We start from the raw sequence: 24374 nt of genomic DNA on the forward strand, positions 1-24374 counted from the left end.
ATCAGGAACCTTAGCCACCAAGTTCATATCAGAACCCACAGCTCTGTTCTAGGCTCATGTAGTTCAGGGTGTTTGGTTTTTTAAATGCTTTAGGTTGTCTGGGAAATAGTTATTTATTCTGATTTCTTTATAGCTCACTAAGCTTTTAAAAAAGTGAAGTGATTGCATTAAAATTGAATATGGAACATTTCAAGAAATGAGCATAGGCCATTAAAGTAAACTGGGAAAACATTTTTCTTTCTTTTTACCCTCCCCAAAATCTCTTAAAGCTCCCTTAAATAGAGTTCATTTATCCAAAGTATAATATTATCTGGTTTAATTGTTCTGCTTTACAGTATTTTAAAATTTTCAGAATCACATCAACATTTTTTTCAAGTAGATAAGGTACAAATAAGTAACATTTCTGAATTTTAAAGCAAAATTCAATTTGAGAGTTTATACATTTTTCATTTTTTAGCCAATGTACTGTTGATTAAAAATTTTTTTGTAATAAGTACATTCAATGAAAAATAATTTTAAGTTAAAATTTATTATGAAATATTTTATCTTATTTTTTTAGTACCTAGTCTACTGAAGAATGCTAAAAACCCTGATTTATTCATTACTCTTTCATTACAACATGCATTTATAATACAGTGTACATTTAATTCAGGTTGTCGTAATTTATGATTTAATACTGTCTATCTAACCCTTGGTTTTTACTTAAAATATTATTAATTTAATTTGGGGATAAATGAATTTTACCTTTCTGCAACATTGTAAAAGCAGGCTTGTGTAGTGGAATTTTTCATAAGAGCAAAGAAGCTCAGTTCTTTTCCCAAATCTGCCACTAAAGTAGTTGTGTGACATTAGGCAAGTCATTTAACCTTATTGGGCCTTAGCTTCCTTCATTTGTAAAATGATAAAGTTGGACTAGATAACCTTGAGCTAGATGAATGTGCTTTCCTCTCTAAAATTGTATAGTTCTATTAAATGTAATATACTTAAATTTTAGTTTCAAGATTCATATTGTGACTTTTTTTTATTTTGTCTTCTTAATAAACAAAAGCTTCATCTTTTCGACAATATATTGGGAGGGAAGTATTGAGTTTGATGGTTGGAGTAATGAGGTCTTTTGCTGCTTCTGTTGACTCACAGTATCATCTGAAGCAAGTCACTTTATTTTGCATCAGTTTACATATCTCGCCTTCCACTTATGTAAGTATTACAGTGCTGTCTCTATGATGTACTTTGTATTTAAGTTAATCTCCTTTTGTTTTTTTTATCAAAAAAAGAGGCACACTATATGAGTTTTAGTCTCTTGTATTTGCACCTATAATTGACCTAACTAGAACTTCCCTCATGACATATATAGTCCATGTTGTTACATATGTTTAACTGTAGCTGTTTGAATGTTTTGTTTTGTTTTGTTTTTTCCAAAAAAATATTATAAATTATTTGAGGATAGAGAAGATGCTGGTACTTGAACCATGATGACTGTGACGTCTCAGTGGAGAAGTGACAGCTTTGTTTTATCAAAACTTTTTGGAAGCAATTCAGTTAATATTTGAGTACTACAGAATAATAAATGGTGCTCAACTCAGGAGTTAGTGTCAGAAATGATCTTGGAGATCATCTCATCTCAACGGGTAATGAGAAGAAACAAAATTTTAACCCAGGTCCTCTGATACAAAATGTAATGTTGTACTGTACCATACCACTGTTACAGCATTAGACTTGTCTCTTTAGACATTAGTATTAAGTATTCCATATTTATTAGCCCATATATAGCGATCTGTCTGCCAGTCAAGACTTCCCCTTTATTTATTAAGGAAAAGGCTTAGAACAGAATGAATATTGGTCTTCAAGTATTTGAAGGATTATCGTGTTGAAAAGAGATTGCTTAGTCTGCTTGGGTATTCTACCTACCTGCTTGTAGGTAGATATTAACAAGTAGGGAAACTTCTGTTCAACATAAGGAAGAATTTCCTTACAATTTAGAACAATCCGAAAGTAGAATTGGCTATTCAGACAGGGAAATTTTAAAGTATGATTAATGATTACTTATCAGGGATGTTATAGATGGGATTCATGCATTAGGTAGGGGTTGGACTAGATAATACCTTTAAAGTCCCTTCCAGTTCTAATTATGTAGTCTGGCTTTCTGCACCAAATTTTAATCTCGGGAAATTTTATAGCTTTCAAAATGAACCTTTACTTAAATTGAATTAAAGCACATTATGGCATGTGAAATTTTTTTAAAATGTATTCTAGACTGAAGTTTTATGTATTTAAGCACTGAAGACGTGACTGTATTATAATTAGGAAAAACACCTTCTTCATAACAGGAGGTTCTTCAGGATTTCCAGGGATTGGTAAAACTAGCAGTTGCCAAGGCTATGTTGTGAATTATTGATAATAATCATCATTATATATTTGTATTTATATTTAATATATATACATATATGATAATCGTCAGAAATCCTCAGTCTTGCTGTTTACATTAATTTCAGATGCTAAAAGCACACACTGAAGATATTGCAGGTGAGGGTTGATAAGGTCAAATCAATATTTGACCCCAGGTTCTTTGCTTCTGCCTTTCTTCAAACCAGATGGAGTCCTTGAATTTCTAACATTTTGATAACTTTTCAGTATAATTGATTTTCTTTGTAAGGGATTCATGAGACTGCCAGGGGCTTAATGTCACAAAAAAAGGTTAAGAACCCCTGCTAGTCCAGTGCTTCCATTTTTTTAACCACAGCAGCTGAAGCCCGCTCAGAGAAATGAAAGACTTGCCTGAATGTCACAGCTGGGATTTCAGTTCTGGTATCCTGCCTCTTTCATTTTTACCAGTGATGTCTGAAACCACTTCACAGTGCCGAACTTGCCAAATTTTTTAGGTCAGTGGAAGAAGGTAGTGTTATGCTACTTCATACTTAACAAACATTTAAGAAGAGCAGGAAATTATGTATAAGCTTACGACATCAGTTACTTTAAGCATTAAGATAGACAGTTACAAAGGCATACTAAGTTGGGCTCAAGTTAGTGACATTTTGAAATACAGTCTGTTTTAAAAGAAATTCAGCCTTATTTTCAAAATACAAATAATATTATATGTATAATAAAAAGTAAAATTGGGAAGTAATTGACGTTTATCCTCTTTGCACCTTATCTAACCTTCAAACATTTTCCCCATTTCACTGTTCCCTTTCTCTTATGTCTATGGGAGTCTTGGTGTTTGGAATATTTGCATTTTGAAAAAATACTGCAGTGATGAGAACAATCTGTAAACCAGGGAATGAATCTCTACTAATGGAATTCAGGGTACTTTGGTTCCTGTGGTGAGGTTGTATCAGGGTAGGTAAAACTTTTAGCCCCCTCAAACAATTCCACATAGATAGCTTTGACATGTAATTAAGATCAGTGAGATGACTAACAGAAGTCTGGTAATGAGGCTAGCCAGATTCTGAATGATCTTGCTTTAATGACTAGATAATATTTTGTAATTAACATATCCTATCTTGTGGAGTACTGTGTATTGCTTACTTTGCAACCATATTCTTTATAAATTAGTATTTTTAATATGTTCAAAGATCACTTAGTCTCTTAAGTAATAAAAGTTCATTTATATTTTTTATATATCCTCTTTTGTCCATTTATATTTTTCCATTCCATAAACTTTTTTTTTTCACTTTGCAAAGGTAAAACTGAGCCCATCCTTTCTTTAAGTAGCAGAAATTCTAATTGCTTTTTTACTGTATAAAGGTAGCTTTATGTAATACAGTTAATCAAATACTGGAACAGGAGTATGAAAATGAGAACTGCTTCTGTAGAGTCAGGATACATCTTAGTTCTGTCAGAGTGATAGTATAAGAAAAGTTCAGTCAAAGATATGGTTGGGGTTTAACATGGAAATAGGGTAACAAGTCATTTAACCCAGATTATAATGGATTAAAGCCAGGGAGCCAAGGTAGAAGTAGAAGAACCTAAATTTGACTTGAAGGACTCAAATGTAGCCATATATTTATACCAACCAAATGCAAATTGAAATGATATGAAAACATTTTTTTCGTCTTAGACATTTCCTTCCTGCATGGCTACACAGTATAGGTGTGCAGTGTTTTGAAAAATAAAACAAAAAAGAAAAAATAAACGATATCAAAACGAAAGGAAAGAAAAATGCTTCTTTTCAGAGCTCTTTTTTTGGGGCAAGGGGGTGTGGGGACACTATCTTACAGGAAGCTACTAGGCAGAGAAACTAGTGAAGAAGATCTTAAATTTATAACCAAATTTGCTTAGATTATAGGCAAAGAAAATGGTTCAATTTAATCATTTTTCATGACTTTTTTGCTACCTATTTATGGGTAATACAATTGTGGTAGTCTTTATGTGCCTCAAATGAAGATACAATAAAATTTTATCAGAATACCAGAATCACTAAGACACTTAACCCAGGAGTAAGCCCAAAAAGTCTTTAGTGGGATAACAAGCATTGAACAACTAGGAACTAAGGTAAAAACAGCCAAGAAAAGCTGAATTCCCATGTTTTACTTAGGTTGCTATAACTGGATGCAGGACACAAGGAGGAACAAAGAAAAATGAGGGGTAGAGGGGGGAAAAAACCCCCAGAAATCAGGACACAAAGCCAATAACCACCAGATACTCCAACAGTAGAGAAACTAGCCAGGCATAAGAGAGTCAGAAGATAGAGAGGCTTTACAGGTTTCAAGGACATATTGTTGCTCCCTTTCATAGCCCTCAGAGGCCCAGGTTCAGAGTATTCATATATAGAATGGGACATGGTAAGGCAGTGGTAGGGGGAAAGGGAGTGATGCAGTGAGAGATTGGAAAAGGATAGCGAAAACAAATTCACAGAAGCCTTTAAGCTGGTAAGATAAAGATAATGTTAAAAGTATTCTTTCATCCAGCAGATGTTTATTGAGCTTTTACTTTGTATGGACCTGTGATCATAAGCACTGTGGGGCTACAGAAAAAGTCTTGTGTCAGGGAGATAAAAACTTATGATACAGGATTGAATATAAATTCCTTAAGAAAGGTACCAAGTATTTATCGTAGTTCAAAGGAGACAATCCTTCCAGCTAGGGGACAGAGCTATATTTATATACAATGTTTAAGAAGCCAGAGTATATAGAACAATTTAGAAAGAGTTCTGTTTTTTTAATGCTTGTAACTTAACTGTTTTTGTGCTTGCTTCGAATGCCTTATTCCTTAACAGTGCTGAAAGAAACACTGAGATTTTACTATGATGCTAGTTATGTTCACAACTCTTGAAGAAAAAAAATTACTGATCGAAATTCTTCTGGGAAACTTAAGTTATTTCCTGAGTATAAATAAGCCATATTGTTAGTGTATTTATGGATTCTTTAGAGAGTAAATTTGACTCTAAAGGTTCATTAACTGGCAAATGGATATTTTTAACCTACTTACCTTGTGTGGAGTTTCTGAGAAGAAAGGTTTTGTTCACAGCAAATTTTTAAATTGGGCCTACTTGTGTGCCCTTTCATCTATATGCCAGAAAAGGCAGCCAGGAGTTACTAAAATTTTGTGGCAAGAACCCAAGTCAGGTAGGCCAGTAATTTCTTGGATCCTTGGTTCTACAGTTTTTTAAATTAAGGGGAAAAAATACTAACTCATTTGCAATAAAAACATAGCCAGCTACTACCACCATCAGATTGTTAAGTTGATACACTGCCAAAGAGTATTATTGATTAGCATTTCTATAATGGGTTAAAATCCTACTACACACAATAGTGTTAAATGTAGACTATCTGGAATTTATTTTATCTCATTTTCAAGTTACTTAGATTTATATCACAGAAATGTCACTAATATATATATGTACTATGTACTCTTGTCCGCCCTTTAATGAATGATTCAGGATGTTACACATTACTCAGAAAATGCTCTCAGCTATGTGCCCTAATGAAGAGAAGAACAGAAATAATCTTCAACTCTGGGGTTTTATGGTGTTACATAACCATTCTCTTTGAAGAAGTGTTAGAGCTGGACTTGATTATGTATGTCAAGTAACACAATACTTTGCTGTCAGAGAAGAGAAAACAAAGCCTCAGAGTATGTAAATGGCATGCCCGAGATCACACAACCAAATAGCTATAAGCTAGCTGGTGGCCACATTGGTACCTAGCTCTCCTAGTCCATACTGTTCTTTCTGCTGTAGCTCACTGTCCTCTATACTTATTTATGGGTGTTAGTTCTAGCTATTTGTCAATTTTGAAACATCTTTTCAGAAACATCTTTTAATATCAGTTTTTAAGTTTAAGAAACAATATAACAAAATTATTTGGAAGAAAAGTTACCTGCTATATAATCCATTCGTAATAATTAGGATCATCCGTAGAAGGATACATGGCCTGAAACAAATAGCACTGTGTTCTTCTTCCTCAGTTTTTATACCAATGACATGAGACAAAAAAGCATATCACAGAAATGAGCAACATTTAGGCTGGAATGTAAAAGTGAAATGTCAACTCACTCTCCTGGGCATAGGTTTGGCAAATGAGTTTTTTACTCTCTTCTCCTCTAAAATCTAGATTTAACCTTGCTGGGGTTTTTAGCATTGTCCCAGAATTGCTAGTAAATAATCTTCTGGTAGGTTTGCTCTTAGTTTTTGTTTTTAAAGTATCAGCTGCCAAGCCTACATCTTTCTTCCTGTTAGCTCCCCGTCCTAATCAAGCATCATGATGGTGCCGTCCCCCAAAACCGTGGACATAGGACTCAGATTTTACATACCCTGTGGATGGTTCTAATAACAACTAGAACATTACAGCGATAGACTAGGTAGATGCCTACTGGGAATTTTTTTAAAATTGTAAACTAATGTTAAGTGTCTTAATAAAACTTCAGCCACTTTAATTATCCTGATTATTATACGTTTAATCACATAAAGACAAGCAATACTATCCTTAAAAGATAGTAGAGTAACTTCCTGAATTTGAACATACCACAACTTAACTTGAAACTGTTTCTTAGTATACAGTATATTACAGCAATAATTTAAAACATTTTTCAAGATGAGATTTTGGGTTAAATTCATGTTAAAATTCAAATAATATAGTATGATTTTATAGCTGCTTCAAGCCCTTGCAGTGTTTGATATGATGTGGCATAATAGAAACCTAAGTTTCCTGTAATCCGTGCTTCCTATTTTTAAAAAGGCTTTATTTTATTTACATATCTTCAGCTCTTCAATACCATTTTATGAAATACAAAACATAGCGTCAGGGCAGCTAGGTGGTGCAGTGGATAGAGCACCGCCCTGAAGTCAAGAGGACCTGAGTTCAAATCTGGCCTCAGACCAAACACTTGACACTTACTAGCTGTATGACCCTGGGCAAGTCACTTAACCTCAATTGCCTAAAAATAAAAAAAGTTTAAAAAAAAACACATTGTCTAGGTCTGATACTCATTAAAATTGAATAAATGGGGGCAGCTAGGTGGCGCAGTGGATAGAGCACCAGCCCTGAAGTCAGAAGGACCTGAGTTCAAATCTGCCGTCAGACACAAAACACTTACTAGCTATGTGACCCTGGGCAAGTCACTTAACCACACTGCCTAACCAAATAAAAAAAATTGAATAAATGTATTATGATCCTTATAGTAACTGAAAATTAAAAATAATTTGCCACTTTTAATTTCTACCTGTCATTTTTTTGTGACTAGAACTTATTTTGATTATTCCAAAGGAAAGAAATATAATAACTATATGAACACAAAATAAGTCACCAGAACTTTTGTTTTAATAACTAATTTCAAATGATATGCTATATTAAATAAACTTAACGTATCTTGTAATTTGTAGATTAAAAATATCCATATAGCTTTAGGCCAGTTTAGCAATTAGACTAGCATTTTAAAACATTTCTATTGTGTGTTACAAGCAAAAAGAGAGAAGCAGTAATTAATCAGTAAGTAAATATTTATTAAGCACCTACTGTGTGCCAGAAACTCTGCTAAGTAAAAAAAATCATTTGTGATTTGCCACCATCCTGAAACATATAACCAAAGGTACTTGAATCATTTGAGAATATTTTTTTTCCCTTAAAGTTCAAGCTGTCAAGCTTCAGGCAAAAAATTCTTAGTGGGGAACGAGAGAAGAGAGCGAGCTATTAAAATTCATCTAGGTGGCACAGACTTGGAGTCAGGAAGACCTGAGTTCAAATTCAGACTTAGACATTTACTAGCTGTGTGACCCTGGGCAAGTCACTTAAGATCTGTTTGCCTCAGTTTCCTCATCTGCAAAAGTGGGATAATAATAACACATACCTTCCAGGGTTGGTGTGAGGATGAAATGAAATAGTTGTAAATTATTTAGCACAAAGGCTGATACATATATAAATGTGAACTACTAATAATATTAGTATTGTAATTGTTATAATGCTTCATTGCTTCCTAAACTGGCTTTTGTTTAACAGTGGCATATCATAGCGTGTGTGATTTATTGAAGACTTATTAACTCATAAAACGTGTAGACAAATGAGATCTTTTCTCCTGTCATCCCTAAAATACCATCAGCTTTAGACTGACAGCTTTCTTTCAATTCCTAATCTATATTTTCAAATTTCTCTTAACAAAATTTCCTGAATTCTTAACTTTTCTTTTTTCTTTTAGTCCTCATTCTGCTCAGGTTATCAAAACTATGCTTATGGTTAAGAATATGCTCTGAAAGTATTGGGTTATTTTAGTTATCATGTTTAGTACTTAATTTAAAAAATTTTATCTTCATAATTTTGCATACCTTTCTTCCCTATACAACACAGGTCCTTTGGCAGTTTATGGAAACATAGATTTAGAGCTGGAAAGAACCTGAGAGTCTGTCCAGTTGAACTCTTATTTTACTGATGAAGAAATGAGACACAGAGAGGTTAAATGACATATTCATTGTCACACAGCTAGTTAGGTGTTTGAGGCAGGATTGGAGTTGCAAAAAGCTATTGTTACATAAAATTTTCCTTTTTTCCTCGCTGACAAAAAGCTTGGTGGTTTGTTGTTGTTGTTGTGTTTTTGGTTTGTTTTTTTTTAAAGAAAACAGTCATCTTTTCCTCAGCATCTCTTTGGGGAAGACTAGGTTATTATTTTCTGGACTTTTTTTCTGGGCAAACTCTAATTGTCCCTTTTAGTAAAAACAAGTTATTACTGAAATATTTATCATTGAAATCTAGGTGTCTAATTTACAAGACTGCTAAATTAGACTTCAGGGCCTATGTTACATTTTATTACAGTCTACAACATAAGTGTAACTGGCAAGAATTAACGAAATAAAAGCCAGTTACACAGCTGCTACACATCTGGGATTTTGGTAAAAAGGGGGGTAGTTTAGCTTTGGCTTCATTGTGATAAAAAGCAGGGTCTAGGAACTTTTTCAACTGAAGTCTTGTGCTGTGATCAGAGCTCTATTTAATACTGGCCTATAAGTCCATTTATACATCCTAAGGCCATTGCTAACTTTTACATTTTGCCATGTGAAAAATGATTATGTCAACTGCGGATTTTTAAAAATAGTTTTTTAGCAAACTGGAAGAGAGGTGATGATTAAAGTAAACATTTCTACAACTTTCTTTGTCCCAATTTTGCCCTTGTCATGTGTCCCAGCTAGCCTTGCAATACCATGCCACTTTTACCATACATTCATCAGGAAGTTTATCTTCAGACCAAGTGGTTTTTGAATACTTTATGTCAATTAGTTAAACCTCTGGAAGAGGCATGTACCTTTTCATTTATTTTCCTTATTATATTGTCCTGCTCCTTTTCTGAATTTCACAGGCTCGCAGATGGGTCAAGGGCTGTGGAGAGTGGCTAGAAACCAGCAACTGCAACAGGAAGGCTATAGTGAGCAAGGCTACCTAACAAGAGAACAGAGTAGGAGGATGGCTGCTAGCAACATTTCTAATGCAAACCATCGCAAACAAGCCCAAGGAGGCATTGACATATATCATCTTTTGAAAACAAGGAAATCTAAAGAACAGGAAGGATTCATTAATTTGGAAATGCTGCCTCCTGAACTAAGTTTTACCATTTTGTCATACCTGAATGCAACTGATCTTTGCCTGGCTTCATGTGTTTGGCAGGACCTTGCTAATGATGAGCTTCTCTGGCAAGGGTAAGTTTTTTGGGCTTGTCTGTTTGTTTTCGTTTTTGAGGTTTTAAAAAAGTTTAATTGATAACCTTTTGTGTTTTACATCACATGCATGTTTAAATATTACTTCCCTCCCCCACTAGGCCAGCCTTCTCTTGGCAAGCTTAAGTTAATGTAAACCTAACTGTACATGGTTTAAAAATAATTACATTTGCACCAGAATTTCAAAGTACTCTCTAAAGCAAAGATTCATGTGATAAAAATTTCTGTTTGACATTGGCAGAATGAGTTCATGTCCACATTTTATCTTATTTGTCTGAGATAAGCCACTAATAGGTGCAGTATCTGACATTTGAAAAAACAGTGATAGTACAAAAGAAGGGTGTTTTTTACTTAGAAATTAAAATAAAGGTTACTGATCAGGAAGAAGTAGGGTAACGTACCCTTTTACTTTGTAAATTTAATCTGTACTGAAAACAGTAAACTCTCAGTATAAGGTTCTCATTTAAGAGTATCTGAAATTATCATAGTTTTCTTTGATTTGTTTCCATTATGTTTATGGCATTTTCCACAAATGAGTCTGGGCGTTACTGAGCAAGTTTAAAACAAATAAACATAAAATGTCTCAGTAGTAGATAATCCAAAAAACATATTTTAGACTTTAGTTGCAAACATCATCTCTACCAGTCCTTTTATCAGAGCTGCTAGCACAGCAAAACTGACCAGCTGGAGTTTCATCTGCTTCCTATTTACCTCCGACCACCTACTGGTAAGTGCTAACGAGCAATGAAGTGACCACATATTATCTGGCAGAAACAGAGAAGGAAGAGGCCTGGATAACACAGCTCCTGAATATTTGAGAATTGAATGTAGTAGACCAATACTTAACATAGAAGTTAAGATGTAAACTGTAAACTAGGGAAAGTTGGATGAAATATACTGTAAATTAAACGTATTGTTGAAAAGAATGTTTAGCCACTTAGGCTACTGCAGAAACTGAAGACAGTACATCTGCACAGTCATCTTAGTTTTACAGTGACCATGTCAACGACTACATTTTTTTGAACACTAAAAATATGACCAAGTTTATAATTTTCACGCATTTTTCCTTCCTTCTAGATTTTGAAAATATTTTTCTTGAAAGCTTTTAGAATACATTATTTTTTAGATAAGTCATTTTATTAGAAATTTTGTTAACTTATGCCATGACTACTTGAGCTCTCTTATTATAGAAGTAGAGCATCAGCACAACATGTGTCTCCTAAATGTAAATGTAATCTCTCAGTAATATCTTCATGTTAATACCTTGTTTAGGGAAGGCATATAAGTTACATTCATTTTAAAATAGTGTAGGAGTGAATGAAAACTCTGGTTCTCAGTTAACTAAACAGAATTTTTAAAGCCATCAAAATAAATATCAAAAGTGAATAGTTTCATAATCAAATGTGGTTTTCTCATTAGATGTTACGAAATTTTAGATAACTTTAAAGTATTATTAAATCAAAAAAATTTGGAGTATATGTATATAAATGGAAATTAAAGTTAACTAATTCATTCTGATATTTTCTATTTTATGTTTTGATCTCAGCAAATGTAGAGAGTTTTCAATTCATAATAAAATTAAGGATGACTTAGTTATCTGAATTTTTATTTTAAACTTAGTTTCTAAATTCATAATGGCTTAATTAATACTTCTTAACCATTTGAGACTTAAACTTGAGTTTTGGTAACTTTTATTATCAAAGATAGTTTTGTTTCCATGTTTTCTCCCCAAGTATTGAATTGTATTCATTGTTAATTTGAGAGCTTATGTATTGTTTGATTATGGTTCTTGGAATATATATTTCATAAAATACTTGTGTTAACTCTTGTGCATATACTTATCCAGTAGAAAATAAGTTCCCCGAGTATAGGGACTGCCTTAATTTTTATTTTTTTAAACCATGTATGCTTTTATTAAGACCCTTAACAAAATGTCTGTTTAAATTTTGTGATTAATTTGAATAGTTATGCTTCAGTGCTTACAGAATGCATGTTTTCATAAGTTTGGGTATTCCATCTACTAATAACAGTCACAGCTCCTCCAACCTTAGTAACCATTATTCATGAGTAGCTATGATTGGACAAAAAAAAATCATCACTTGGTGATGCCCCTGGTAATGAGCCTCTCTACTATATACACTCACACATATCTTAGAACAGTAGGGCCTGTAATCAAAACCTTTCCAGCTCAGTACAACCTATTCACCTATGCTTGCTGATACAGTCTTGAGGAATTCATGGTCACTGTCTGTGTCACAGTGAGGCATCAGAAAAAAGAATTTTTCTGCTAGAGAATTTTCAGATATATTTATATATATTTTTTCCAGATATATTTATCATATATGTATGTAATAAATAGCTAACATTTATATGTTATATGCCCATTTATGTGAGCAGCTAGGTGGCACAGTAGAGTGCCAAGCTTGGAGTAAGGAAGACTCCTCTTATTGAGCCTCAGACACTTACTAGCTATGTAACTCCTGGGCAAGTCACTCAACCCTGTTTGCCTCAGTTTTCTCATCTATAAAATGAGCTGGAGAAGGAAATGGCAAACCGTTCCAATAACCCTGCCAAGAAATCTCCAAACTGGGTCACAGAGAGGCGGACATGAGTAAAAACAACTAACCAACATTTATACAGCACTTAAAGGTTTTACAAAATGTTTTACATACATTACTCATTTGAATAAAACTTTGTGTGTGTGTATGTATATATGTGTGTGTGTGTGTGTATATATAAAATAGAGAATCCATAAAACACTAGACAGTCAAAGTAGGGTAACATAATTGTGGTTTAGGAATCAAAAATTTTATTTTCAGGTTGTAAAAAAAGTAAAATTTTTAAAATATCAGAATATTCTACTTTTTATAAATTGTATTTAGAAGTTTATGCTAAAACTATCATATACTTTTATTCCTTTTTCCTCTGTACTTCAGTTATATGACAAGAGAGTTTAAGGTAGAAATAAGACATGAATCTAAGAGAAATTGTACTGAAGTATATGATCATTAGAAGCAATGTAATAAAACAGATTGTAGAATTTTATACAAATGGGTTCATAAATTAGTCCCTTTAAATAAAATGTGTCTCAGCAGCCACTGCCTTCATAGTGTTAGATATTATCCTGGTTGATCTCTATCATGTTGACCATATCCTAATTGTATATGTGGAAATTATTTCTTTGCTGTTAATAATTAAGGTCCTATTCTTTCCTACACAACTGGAAAACATTTCTCATGTTAAATATAAGATATTTTTGGCTTTAAAAAATAACAAAATATTCTAAGGAGCAACTACAGCTAATGTTGGCTTGAAGGTTTTTGGAAAACTTTTTTTTATGATTTTTTTACCTATATGGTAAAGATCTAAAAGGTTTTGAAAGATATATTAAAACAAATTCCTACAATTATACTCATTATTGTTCATTATATTATCTATTACTGAGAGAAAAGAGGATTCAAATCCTTACCTTGACAGTATTATCTGATTTTATTCAGTTTACACATTTATTGGATAGATTTTTATCTTGACCAAATTTAATAATGCAGCATTACTAAGCTCAAGACCTGTGTATAAACTTTTCTTGCAAAATACCAAAAAAATCCAAATTATAAAACTTTAAGCTTTTGAGAAACTAACATTATCAAAGTTAAATTTGTAACAAATTACAGCATTTTTTCTGTGTGCTTGATTTACTTTTATTTTTATAGGTTGTGTAAATCCACTTGGGGTCACTGTTCCATATACAATAAGAACCCACCTCTAGGATTTTCCTTTAGAAGATTGTATATGCAGCTGGATGAAGGCAGCCTCACCTTTAATGCCAACCCAGATGAGGTAAGTGAAGAACTTGAATTTTAGTAACAGTTGTAATTTTATTCCTTCTTTGCTGCTGCATGTATAAGCGTTGCAATATAATAAATTGCAGATAAAATTACAAATAATTGAAAATGACCTTTTTAAACATTGTGAAATCAAAATATGAAGTTTGCCTTCTAAACATGGTCAGTTTTTCTTCATGAATACAACACATATTCAACTTAGTTCACATATACTTTGTATGACAGTCTTAATATATCAGGTATGTAATATGCTAGCTTTTCAGATTGAAAAGTTACAATTAAGGAACATAAAATATTCCTGATGTGAACAAGAAGTATATTCATAAACTTCTATTGTTAATAAACTACTTTATTCTTATATAGCTTTGTAAGCTAATGAAAGAATTGCTTTATTTAGGAAGTACTAAAGGATTTATATTTTATCTCTTAACTGTCAAAATATTGCCATTAACTATATAACTGCATCTGTAAATTATACTAATGAATTCTAAGTGTCTTTTTTAAATAATAGTTTTATCATCTGGTTTTCTTTTTCTAAATAATGTGTAAAGAAAATCATCCAGATATAAAATATATACTCTAACTTTTCCCTATTTTTATTGGTCTAAAACTCCAAAGTTTGAAAGACAAGAGAGTAGATTCTAGACCTATAATTTCCATTAGATGTGCACAAATTATGCAACCCTGATATCTCTGCTTTCCATATCACAATGCCCTATCACATACCACAATCCTGTGGGGAAAATAATGACTTAATTGTTTACATTTTCTTCATTTTTTCACTAACCAAGACTAAAATCTTTTTTTTAAGATACTAAAGAATTATTTACCAAACATTTAGAGTGTCTTCTAAAGTTTTGTTAAGCTTATTAACTTTTCTAATTTTTTTTGTTTGTAACATGAAGTTGCACAATGTGATTTTTTTTTGTTATTCTATCAAAAGTAATCCATTCTACAAGCCTTCAAGAAAAAATGACATTTAAAAAATTAATAAGTGAAAATACTGATTAGAGAAACAAGCCAAGTAATACTTAAAATAGCATTCTGTTCAAAACAACAAATTTTTATTTTCCTTGAGGGTTTTTTTTTCATATGACGCACTTTCTTCTGCATATGTGACAAATATAGTAAAACTCCTTGATGACAATTAGTTATTATACAATTTGAGATGCTACTAGCTTCCTCTGGGTAGTGACACTATGTTGTTTTTCTGATATAACAACCTTTAAATTGGCTCATTAGTATTGGCCTTCCCCATTACTCATAGTGTAAGAGTTCTACTGTGAAGGTAAAAGAACTTAAGATTAAGAGTGTCATAATATATATAGTTTTTATACATTTGAAATCAATATGAATGCCTTTTAGAATCTTATGACGTATTGAGGCAAAATGATCAGTCTTTAAATGTGCATTGAAACTGTGACTTAAAACTCTGCTGAATTGCCAAAGGCTTTTTTACTTTTCCCTTCACCGTTTAAAACTTTTCTTTTGTTGCCTTTCACTGCACAACTTCGTTGTTTCTTCTTTGGTGTCAGGCAAGATTGTTTAAATTTTCAGGCAAGATTGTTTAAATTTCCTTTATAAACATATAAAAATAATAACTACATGATATCCAAAGCTAGCTAATGCTAACTAATGCTAATTCTGTTCTGTTATAATCTTGCACTGTGGTATAGCCACTATGTGCAAGGAGTATAAGAAATCATTTGTACTTAAGCTGCACTTTTTAAATCAAGGGCTACATGTCGTTAGTTACCATGCATATTTTCCACTAGTTCACTAATGATTGTTATTACAAATGAAAACTAATTTATATTTTCAGAGCTATGTAAAATCCACTATGTGTTTCAATCTTGTGCATCAGTTCCATGAAGTAGTTCAGTACTGTCATCATTACCTACATTTTAGTAAAGGAGAACTGAGGCAGAGATAGGTTCTGAACTTTATTTCAATTGTCTGACAGAAGATACAGCTCTCGAAGTCCCAATTTTGTGTTTATCACACCAGGTCATCATGGTTTATGTTTATGTTAAATAAAACTGTCATCCCCAAACCCTGCAACTTGTAAATCTTACAGACTAAGCAAATTTAACTTGGTGAGAGCTTGAATAGTAAACATTCAAAAGAGGAAAAGCTGATGTAGCAAATGATACTGATGTGGTAAGTGACTGTCACTTTGCTATTGGACACTCATTTTTTGAAGGAGTTATAAAAACCAGGTTATTCTCTGTCTTCCCTTGAGTATGGTATGTATGAGGGCTGGAATGGAAATCTGAAAGCCAGGGTTCAAGCTCTATGTCTTCACTTGCTATAGCTCTGACCTGTGAACTAGGGCAGTTTATTTAACCTTCTGAACCTCATTTTCCTAATCTGCAAAATAAGGATGATAATGCCTCCAGTACAGGGTTGTTTTAAAGAAAGCACTTTGAAAACCTTAAAGAACTATATAAATAGGAACTATTATTATTCCTCATAACTTGTACCGAGATTGGAGATCCTCATTAATCAAATTGCTATTGAAAGTCTTAGATAAAAATCTAATTCTTCCTGCATTTTACAATCTTATACACCTGGCATAATCCAGAATAGCACTTATTAGCACTTCAACTAGACCCTTTCAAGGGGAGAGACAAGTTAAATTTGAGTTTGTTTTACTTCTTGCTAATAGCTCTGATACAAAGTTTAGAAGAGAATTAAGTTTATTAACACAAGATTTTGGGAGAATATTTGGATTTCACTTCTCCATCCTGTCCGCCATTATTGTCGAGAGTTGGCTGTATTTTGATTTTCTCTACTTCCTCCCCTACATTTAAGTACTTCCCAGAGCATTCAAGAATGATTTTATCTCTATGGAATGGCATCATAACCTGATCTCTGGGTACTGGGCTAGACTATGTGACCACTCAAGACCTCTTTCAGTCTTAAATTCTCACTCTGTGGCTCTATGAACACCAGTAATTTAACAGGTACTGTACCAGATACCAAATCACATTGAGTCTAGTTAGTTTAGTAAGGGAAGCATCTTAGTCATTTCATCTCTATTACATTCCACTTTTTTTGGTTAATATGATTCATCCAAATTTGGTCATGTTTTAATCATATAAGTGAAGATTTCTCTTTATTAAAAATGTGTTAAATAATACATTACTCAAAACTAAACTATATATATATTTTTTTCATATGTTAATCTGGTCATTTGTAAGAATATCACCAAGTTCATTAAGAGCTGGAAACCAATATGTGCCTCTTGGAGACTAATATTTGCTCCCATTTAGGAAAATTCTTACCTAATAATTGCATCCATCTAAATCTGCGGACATAAAGTTAATACTCCATTGATGGCATTTATCGTGAGAGCTTTGGATAAAATGTCTAATAATATTCCACTTTTACAAAAGTCTGCTTCTCCAAACTTTCCAGTTATGTACTTTACATTTTGGTAGCAAACATGATTAAAATATAAAAATAAGAATACTTACGGCCACAGGGAACAAGATTCTCCAAAGGACACCGTTCATGTCTTGGAAATGGGTAACCAAACTCCGCAGCAACAGCTCCAGAGCTGGCGGTGGCTCACGGGGTGGGGGAGAGCATCTGCACACTCTGTGGTAGGAGTATCTAGCACGCTGTGTTTGTGCATGGCATTGTGAACTCACGTGCATGAGCTTGTGTACTTTGTGGCGGATGATCACATTCTAGTAAAGGAATGTGCTGACAACTGTATGTTTAGCCTGTATCCCCCATGCATGTAAAGACTGCTTTTGTCATGTTTATACCATTGGCAGTGTTATAATAGAGAAAAAGAATTTTATGTATCAACCCGTATGATTTACTCCTTATGCTTTATTCAGCATAGACAACATTTCCATGACACAGTCATTCTATAACCAATGGTATTAATAATGTACTGTCTGAAAATGGATAATGGACATGGTTTGATTTTAAATTTTGTTCCTTTTTTTGTAAAATAAGTTTTATCTTCTTTCCTAAGTTAATTTATGGAATGCACTTGAATGAGAACACATGAAAAAGGATCACTTAACTTAGAAGCTGATTATCTTATTTTCATGGTTTTTTTCCTTAATGTAACTATTATGTATTTTCTTCAGCTTGTCTTTCTTTGCAAATGGGCTCTCTACTATCTAAAATACATCGAATATTATGACGTAATTGTCCTCACATGGTTAGAATGGAAAAAGTAAGGCACTTATATTTCCACATGTTTCATTTTTATCATGGTAGCACATAGTGTTTAATTCAGATACAGAATTTTTCTGTCTTTTTGGCCCTAAATACAACCGCACAATGCTGAACCAATGCTTAGCATAGTGCCTGGCACACAATAGGCACTTAAGAAATGCTTATTGATTGAGATTTCTTTGCAAAATAACCTTATTGAAGAATTGCTTCTGCTTTCCTTAGAAGATGGATAAATAATTGCTACAGATTACTGTGTACAGGTTATATGTAATTGACCATACATGTGTGTTCATATTTTCAATACTTCAAAAGTTCGGTGAGTTCATAAATATTAATCCTTTCTTCACTCACATATATGTGAGTTTGTATATACAAACATATATGTGTTTGTATATCTCAGGACTTAAAAGTGAGAAAACTGTTTTTCCTCTCTCTCCAACTCCCCCTCCTTCTCTTCCTTTTTGAAGATTGTAAGTTCTTTCCAAAAGTCCATGAATTTGGTATTCTAACTCATTTGAACTAATTAGCCTTTATTTGCCTTCGTAACAGCTTAGCATTCAAGGCAGGTAGAATGCCTAACTATTAATCTAATTCATTACTGTATAGTTTTTACTTCATGTCTAAATAAGGAATTATTTGGGAAAAATAAGTATGAGTAAGATATGCCATAGTTCAAATTGGCTATAGTGGCAATATTGAGGTCAGAAAACTGCTCCTCAAGTTTGATCAATAACAGTATACCATCAGTTTCACATGAATTTAATGGCATTCATTGCTTGGACACCAAAACATCATTATGCATAGCCATTCAATTTTTCTAGTGTACTATCCTAAGGGTAGTCGTATTAGGAAAGTCATATTAGGACTACCAGGATCCCAAATGAAGTTTTGTGAGAGGTTTCCCAAAATCTCTAGTGTGGCCTGAATAATTTATCTAATGATTTGATGTTAAGTATCTCATGAAATTAATAAAGGCTAAATAGCATGAATCTTTTTGTTTATTTTATTATTCATTCCTGAAAATTAAGTAGTTCATCTCCTAGGGAAAATTGCAGTCATTAGCACATACTTTCTAGAATAAGAGTAGTCTAAGTTTAATGGCCATCTTAACAGATTTGGATTTTATGTGAGACTCAGAAAGACAAATTTAGTTAAACCTTTCTTGTATGGTTTTTCCCAATTTTGCTAAAACTTAAACTTTTGGCTTGAGTTGGTTATTTTTTCTTTCTTTTTTGTGTTCTGTACTTGTTTGTAAAATTGTATAAATGTATCAAGAGTCCTAGGGTTAGACACGTGTCGTTTTTATTTAAATGCATTTCAAAGAAATCTTAATTTGCATTTCACAGAATATATCTTCCCTACTTAGCACCAGTCAGTAAACATTTATTAACCACCTATTATGTGCTAGGCACTAGGATAAGCACTTGAGACACAAAGAAAGGTAAAAGACAATCCCTGCTCTCAAGGAGCTCACAGTCCAATTAGGGAGACAACATGCAAAAAATATGCACAAACAGAATAAGTTGGAAATAATCAACAGAGGGAAGGCACTAGAATTAAGAGGGATTAAGAAAGTCCTCTTGTAGGAAGTGGAGTTTTAGCTGGGACTTGAAGGAATCCAGGGAAGGTTGGAGGTGGAAATGGACCCAGTGAAAATGCTTGGAGTTAGGAGATAGAGTATCTTGTTCAAGGAACAGCAAGGAGGCTAGTGTCATTGGATTAAAGAGTAAATTGGGGCAGGAGGATGGATTGGGGCATAAGGTGTAAGAAGATTGGAAAGGTAGAGAGAGGGGCCAGGTTTGGAAGGGCTTTGAATGCCAAACAAACGATTTTATATTTAAACCTAGGTATGATATGAAGCCACTAGAATTTATTGAGTAGGGGGTGGGAGTGATATTGTTAGACCTGCACTTTATTTAGAAAGATCACTTTGACAGCTGTATGGAGAATGGACTAGAATAGTGGGAGAATTGTGACAGGGAAACCAAACAGCAGGCTATTAAAATAGTCCAGGTGTGAAGTGATTAGGTGGTAGCAGTGTCAGAGAAAAGAAAGGGACATATGCAAGAGATGTTATGAAGGTCAAATTGGCAGGCTTTGGCAGCAGGTTGAATATGGTGGATGAGAGAATAAGGAGTTGAAGATAACACCTAGGTTTCAAGCCTGGATGACTCAGGATGATGCTGCTCTCAACAGTAATAGGTAAGTTTGGAAAAGGTGGGGCTGGGCGGGGAGGTTGGGGAAAAGATAATGAGTTTAATTTTGGTCATGTTGAGTTTGATATCTACTGAACATTCAGTTTGAGAGGCCCAGTAGGCAGGTGGAGATACGACACTGGAGGTCAACAGAGAGGTTAGGGCTAGATAAGCAGATAATTGAATCTATGAGAGCTCTTAAGATCACTAAGTGAAACAGCATAGAGGAAGAAGAGAAGATGGTCTAGGACAGAGCCCTCTGAGACACCTATGGTTAGTGGGCATGACCTGGTTGAAGATCCAGCAGAGACTGAGGAGTAGTCACGTAGGTAGAAGGAGAACCAAGAGAGAGTAGCATCTCAAAAATCTATAGAGAAGGAAGTGTCAAGGAGAAGAGAATGATCACTGGTGATAAAGGCTGCCGAGAGGTCAAGAAGGATGAACACTGAAAAAGGGTTGGTACTTAGATTGTTGGTAACTTTGGAGAGAGCAGTTTTGGTTGAATGATGAAGTCAGAAGCTAGACTGTAAAAAAGAGAGGGAGAGGAAAGGAAGTGGAGGCACCTACTGTAGATGACTTTCTCTGGGAGTTTAGCCATAAAAAGGAGAGATATGGGATGATAGTGGGGATGGTTGGATCAAGTGAAAGGTTTCTGAGAAAGAGAGACTTGGGCATGTTTGTAGAGAGTAAGGAAACAACTAATAAACAGGAAGAGATTAGGGAGCAGTCTGCTAGAGAAGACAGGACAGAATGGGATCCTTTGTGCATAGACGGGTATTCTGCCACTCCTGACATAGGAACAGCTTCCACCTTGGACCATTTGCTGTCACTTTAGTTGTTTAGGTTTATAGTCTCAGTACTCAAGGTATCTTTTCCCCTCATAGGTACTTTTCCTGCATATAGAGTGGGATTGTTAACCAAATTGTGGTAGGTACGTTGCCAAACTATAAGGCATGCACTTTTTCTGAGATCCAGATTACAACCACTATGTTTGCATTACTTATAAAAATGAAACTTGAAACATCTAAATATAGATATTAATGATATTGACATGAGCTTAGCTAACTTACTCTGTGATCTTGAAAAAGCCACTTCTTGCTAATTCTATTTTCTCATCTGTAAAATGGGCTTAATAATATACTGATTAACAAATTCTTTAGAATGTAAGTCTGAATTGTTAACTTCACTTTTTACTAGTCACAACTGATATTTCTATCCTCCTTCCCATTTTCCCTCATCTCTGCACACCTCTGCAAGAAAACACTGTTTTTGTTTTTTTTGTCCTCTTCATCCATCCTCTGTATCCCAGCGAAAATAAATAACAGAGCCTTTTTGGGGAACAGGTAGAATCATGTACAACTTACAGGAATAAAGTACTGTTCTTCTAAAACCGGCTTCCTATAATGCGTGATACCTTAAAAAGTACTTAATTTATTTTAATATAGTGACTTAGACCATTCAAGATCTTAACTGCTGTTTGAGCTAAAAACAGATATAACCTAAGTCTTACATATGACTTTCAAGATACTAAAGGAGCAAAGGGAAGGACTGCTATCAGTTGGTCAAATCCACTATCTAGATTTTATGGGAAACATGTCTAAGTTAGAAAGGATAAGAAGGCCCAGGTGTATTGTAATATGCATCAATATGGATTACACACCTATGAAATGATAGATCTTTCAGAGTATCTCAGAAACCTAGCGGCAAGTTTTGAAGTAAGTAGGTAGACTATAAACTTGATGATGAATTTGTCTTACCTACATTTTTACTGTCTTCTCCAGTGCCTAGCGCAGCACATATTTATGATATTTGTTGTATAATAAATATGACCAATTGAAATAGATGTGGATCTTGCTTAATAAAGATGAAACTATTTCACATATTTTAAATGAATGAAAATTATTCAAAAACTAAAATAAACAAATTATAGATTTGTATGCCCTTCATTTGTATGGGAAGGGGGGTGAGGTAGTGATGCTGAACATAGAGGAGTGAAGAACTTCAACTTCTTACTTGCACAAATCTGGGCAAGTAACACTTAGCCTTTTAAGCTTTGTTGAGTTCCCCTTTATGCCAAATATCCTGTATTTGACCATTATATAGAAGAGGGCCTCAGTGCAGCCACATTAATCTTCACTAGTATTTTTAAAATTGTTCATGCCATTCATGATACATAAAGCTGTCTTAACCAGTGCTGCTCTGATTGTCAAGTAAAAAAAAAAAAACAGGCATCTGTGGTCTTGTGTAACCTGTAGGCCAGGTTGCCTCTCCTCTGCATATTAGATGTACAAAAAGTAAATTTCATCTAATAGCATACTAGGGTTGTGTCTACATTTAGGTAAAACATGTAAAATATTTTGTGGCAAAAAATCTACTTGAAAATTGAAAATCTCTTTCTCAGGCTTATGTTTATAGATAAGGAAACTTGGACCAAAGAGGTTTTTGCTTGCCCAAGATCCCTGTGTCATAAATAGCAGAGTAATGATTGGAAATCAAGTTCTTAGACTCAAAAGTGTGCACTCATTCAACTCCTGAATGCTGCCTCTGTTCCCTGTTAGGAAAGAAAATTAGTGAAGTTAGGTGGAATGGGGAATGACTTTATAAAAATTTGTTGTTTAAATACAGTTGTTTTGGGAGGACAGGGGGACTGGACCTGCAATTTTATTGTTACAGAAAACACTCAGGTGCCAATCAACATTGGCACCTGCTATGAAATTTGTAGTCTTAGCCTGGAAACACTGAGAGAGATTAAATGATTTGCCTTGGCCACACAGCCACAATATTTCCGAGGCCAGGTTTGAACCCATGAAAGGCTTCCTAATTCCAAAACCAGTTATCTCTCACCTGTGTTATGGTATCTTTCCCAGCTGTAATAATGATGACAGAATTAGCCTGCTACACTTAAAAATTTACAAAAGTCCCACTCAGATGTAAAATTGTATAAAACTGGGTTAAGAGTAAGCATGTTTTAGAATAAAACTGTTTTTTGAATAAAATTCTAAAGGTTGATTATTTCAGTCATCTGCCCTTCTCTACTTCTACAGTGCTAGAAGTCTTGCAACCAGGCTGAGTCTACTATAAATTTATCTGCTCTCAATTGGGCCCTTATTACAGCAAGGAAATCCTTTTACTCCTACCTAATTGATTCTGTTTCCATCCCCACAGCAGCTGTCGTGAACTTCACCTTCTCTTCCTCAAACCTCCCAAACTACCCACTTGTCACCCTTTTAGCAGAGGACTTTGCCTTATGCTTTACTGAGAAACTAGAAGCCAGTTGCGCATGAACTGCCTTTGATTCTTATTCTTTATCCCAAAAGGCATGACATGATTCCTTATTCTCTCTTCCTTTAGTCTCTAAGTGATCTTTTTCTTCAACAAGGACAACTCTTCTGTAAGTACCCTTAATCCCTTCCTCCATCATCTTCTCGTAACACATTGTTTGATAATCTCTCTTTTCTCTAATTTTCTGTCTTAGGTACTGTCATCTTCTGCTTCTTGCAAATACACCGTGGTTGTATCCTTTAAAAAAAAAAACCTTTATTCAATCTTACTACCCTCTCAGACTATCCTCCCATCTTTCTCTTCCTTTTCACAGTCACGTACTTTAAAAAAACTTTCTATGTTCCTTCCTTCCATTTATCATCTTCTTACCTATCACAATCTGGCTTTTCACTTCATCACTCAACTGAAACTATTCTCTGTAAAGTTATTACTCATCTCTCTTTTTATTGATATCTTTTTTAAAAAATCACCTACATTTCTGACTCCACAGTAAGCCAAACCTTGCGACCAAAAATAAAAAGGAAAGAAGGGGAAATATAGCAGAACCAGACAACATATCAACTAAATCTGAGAGTATAGCCAAGGTTCCTCACCCGAAACCTCCCTCCCCCACCCACATCTGGAGGAAAAAAAGCAAAGAGATATATTTTTGTCACCTTTTGGAGCTGAACTTGGTCGTTAGAATTATAGTGCTCATTTTCTTCTTGTGGTTGATCTTTC

General features: G+C 34.0%; 1 protein-coding gene across 4 annotated transcripts in view; it reads left to right on the forward strand.

The window, feature by feature from the left end:
• Positions 1-24374, forward strand: part of FBXO8 (F-box protein 8) — a 61218-nt gene that overhangs the window by 3854 nt on the left and 32990 nt on the right. Inside the window, exons 2-4 of one of the 4 annotated variants that reach the window (XM_020997860.2) lie at positions 1138-1197; positions 9781-10117; positions 13846-13972. In XM_020997860.2, coding sequence (XP_020853519.1) covers positions 9789-10117; positions 13846-13972 — 456 coding nt within the window. In that variant the 5' untranslated portion in view covers positions 1138-1197; positions 9781-9788. Of the gene's footprint in view, positions 1-1137; positions 1198-2791; positions 2880-3165; positions 3337-9780; positions 10118-13845; positions 13973-24374 lie in introns of those variants that run through there. The other 3 variants (XM_078148161.1, XM_020997861.2, XM_020997859.2) reach the window with 3 other exon arrangements.

This window comes from Phascolarctos cinereus, unplaced genomic scaffold, assembly GCF_003287225.1.
Source record: "Phascolarctos cinereus isolate Bilbo 61053 unplaced genomic scaffold, phaCin_HiC Scaffold_9;HRSCAF=440, whole genome shotgun sequence".
Taxonomy (NCBI): domain Eukaryota; kingdom Metazoa; phylum Chordata; class Mammalia; order Diprotodontia; family Phascolarctidae; genus Phascolarctos; species Phascolarctos cinereus.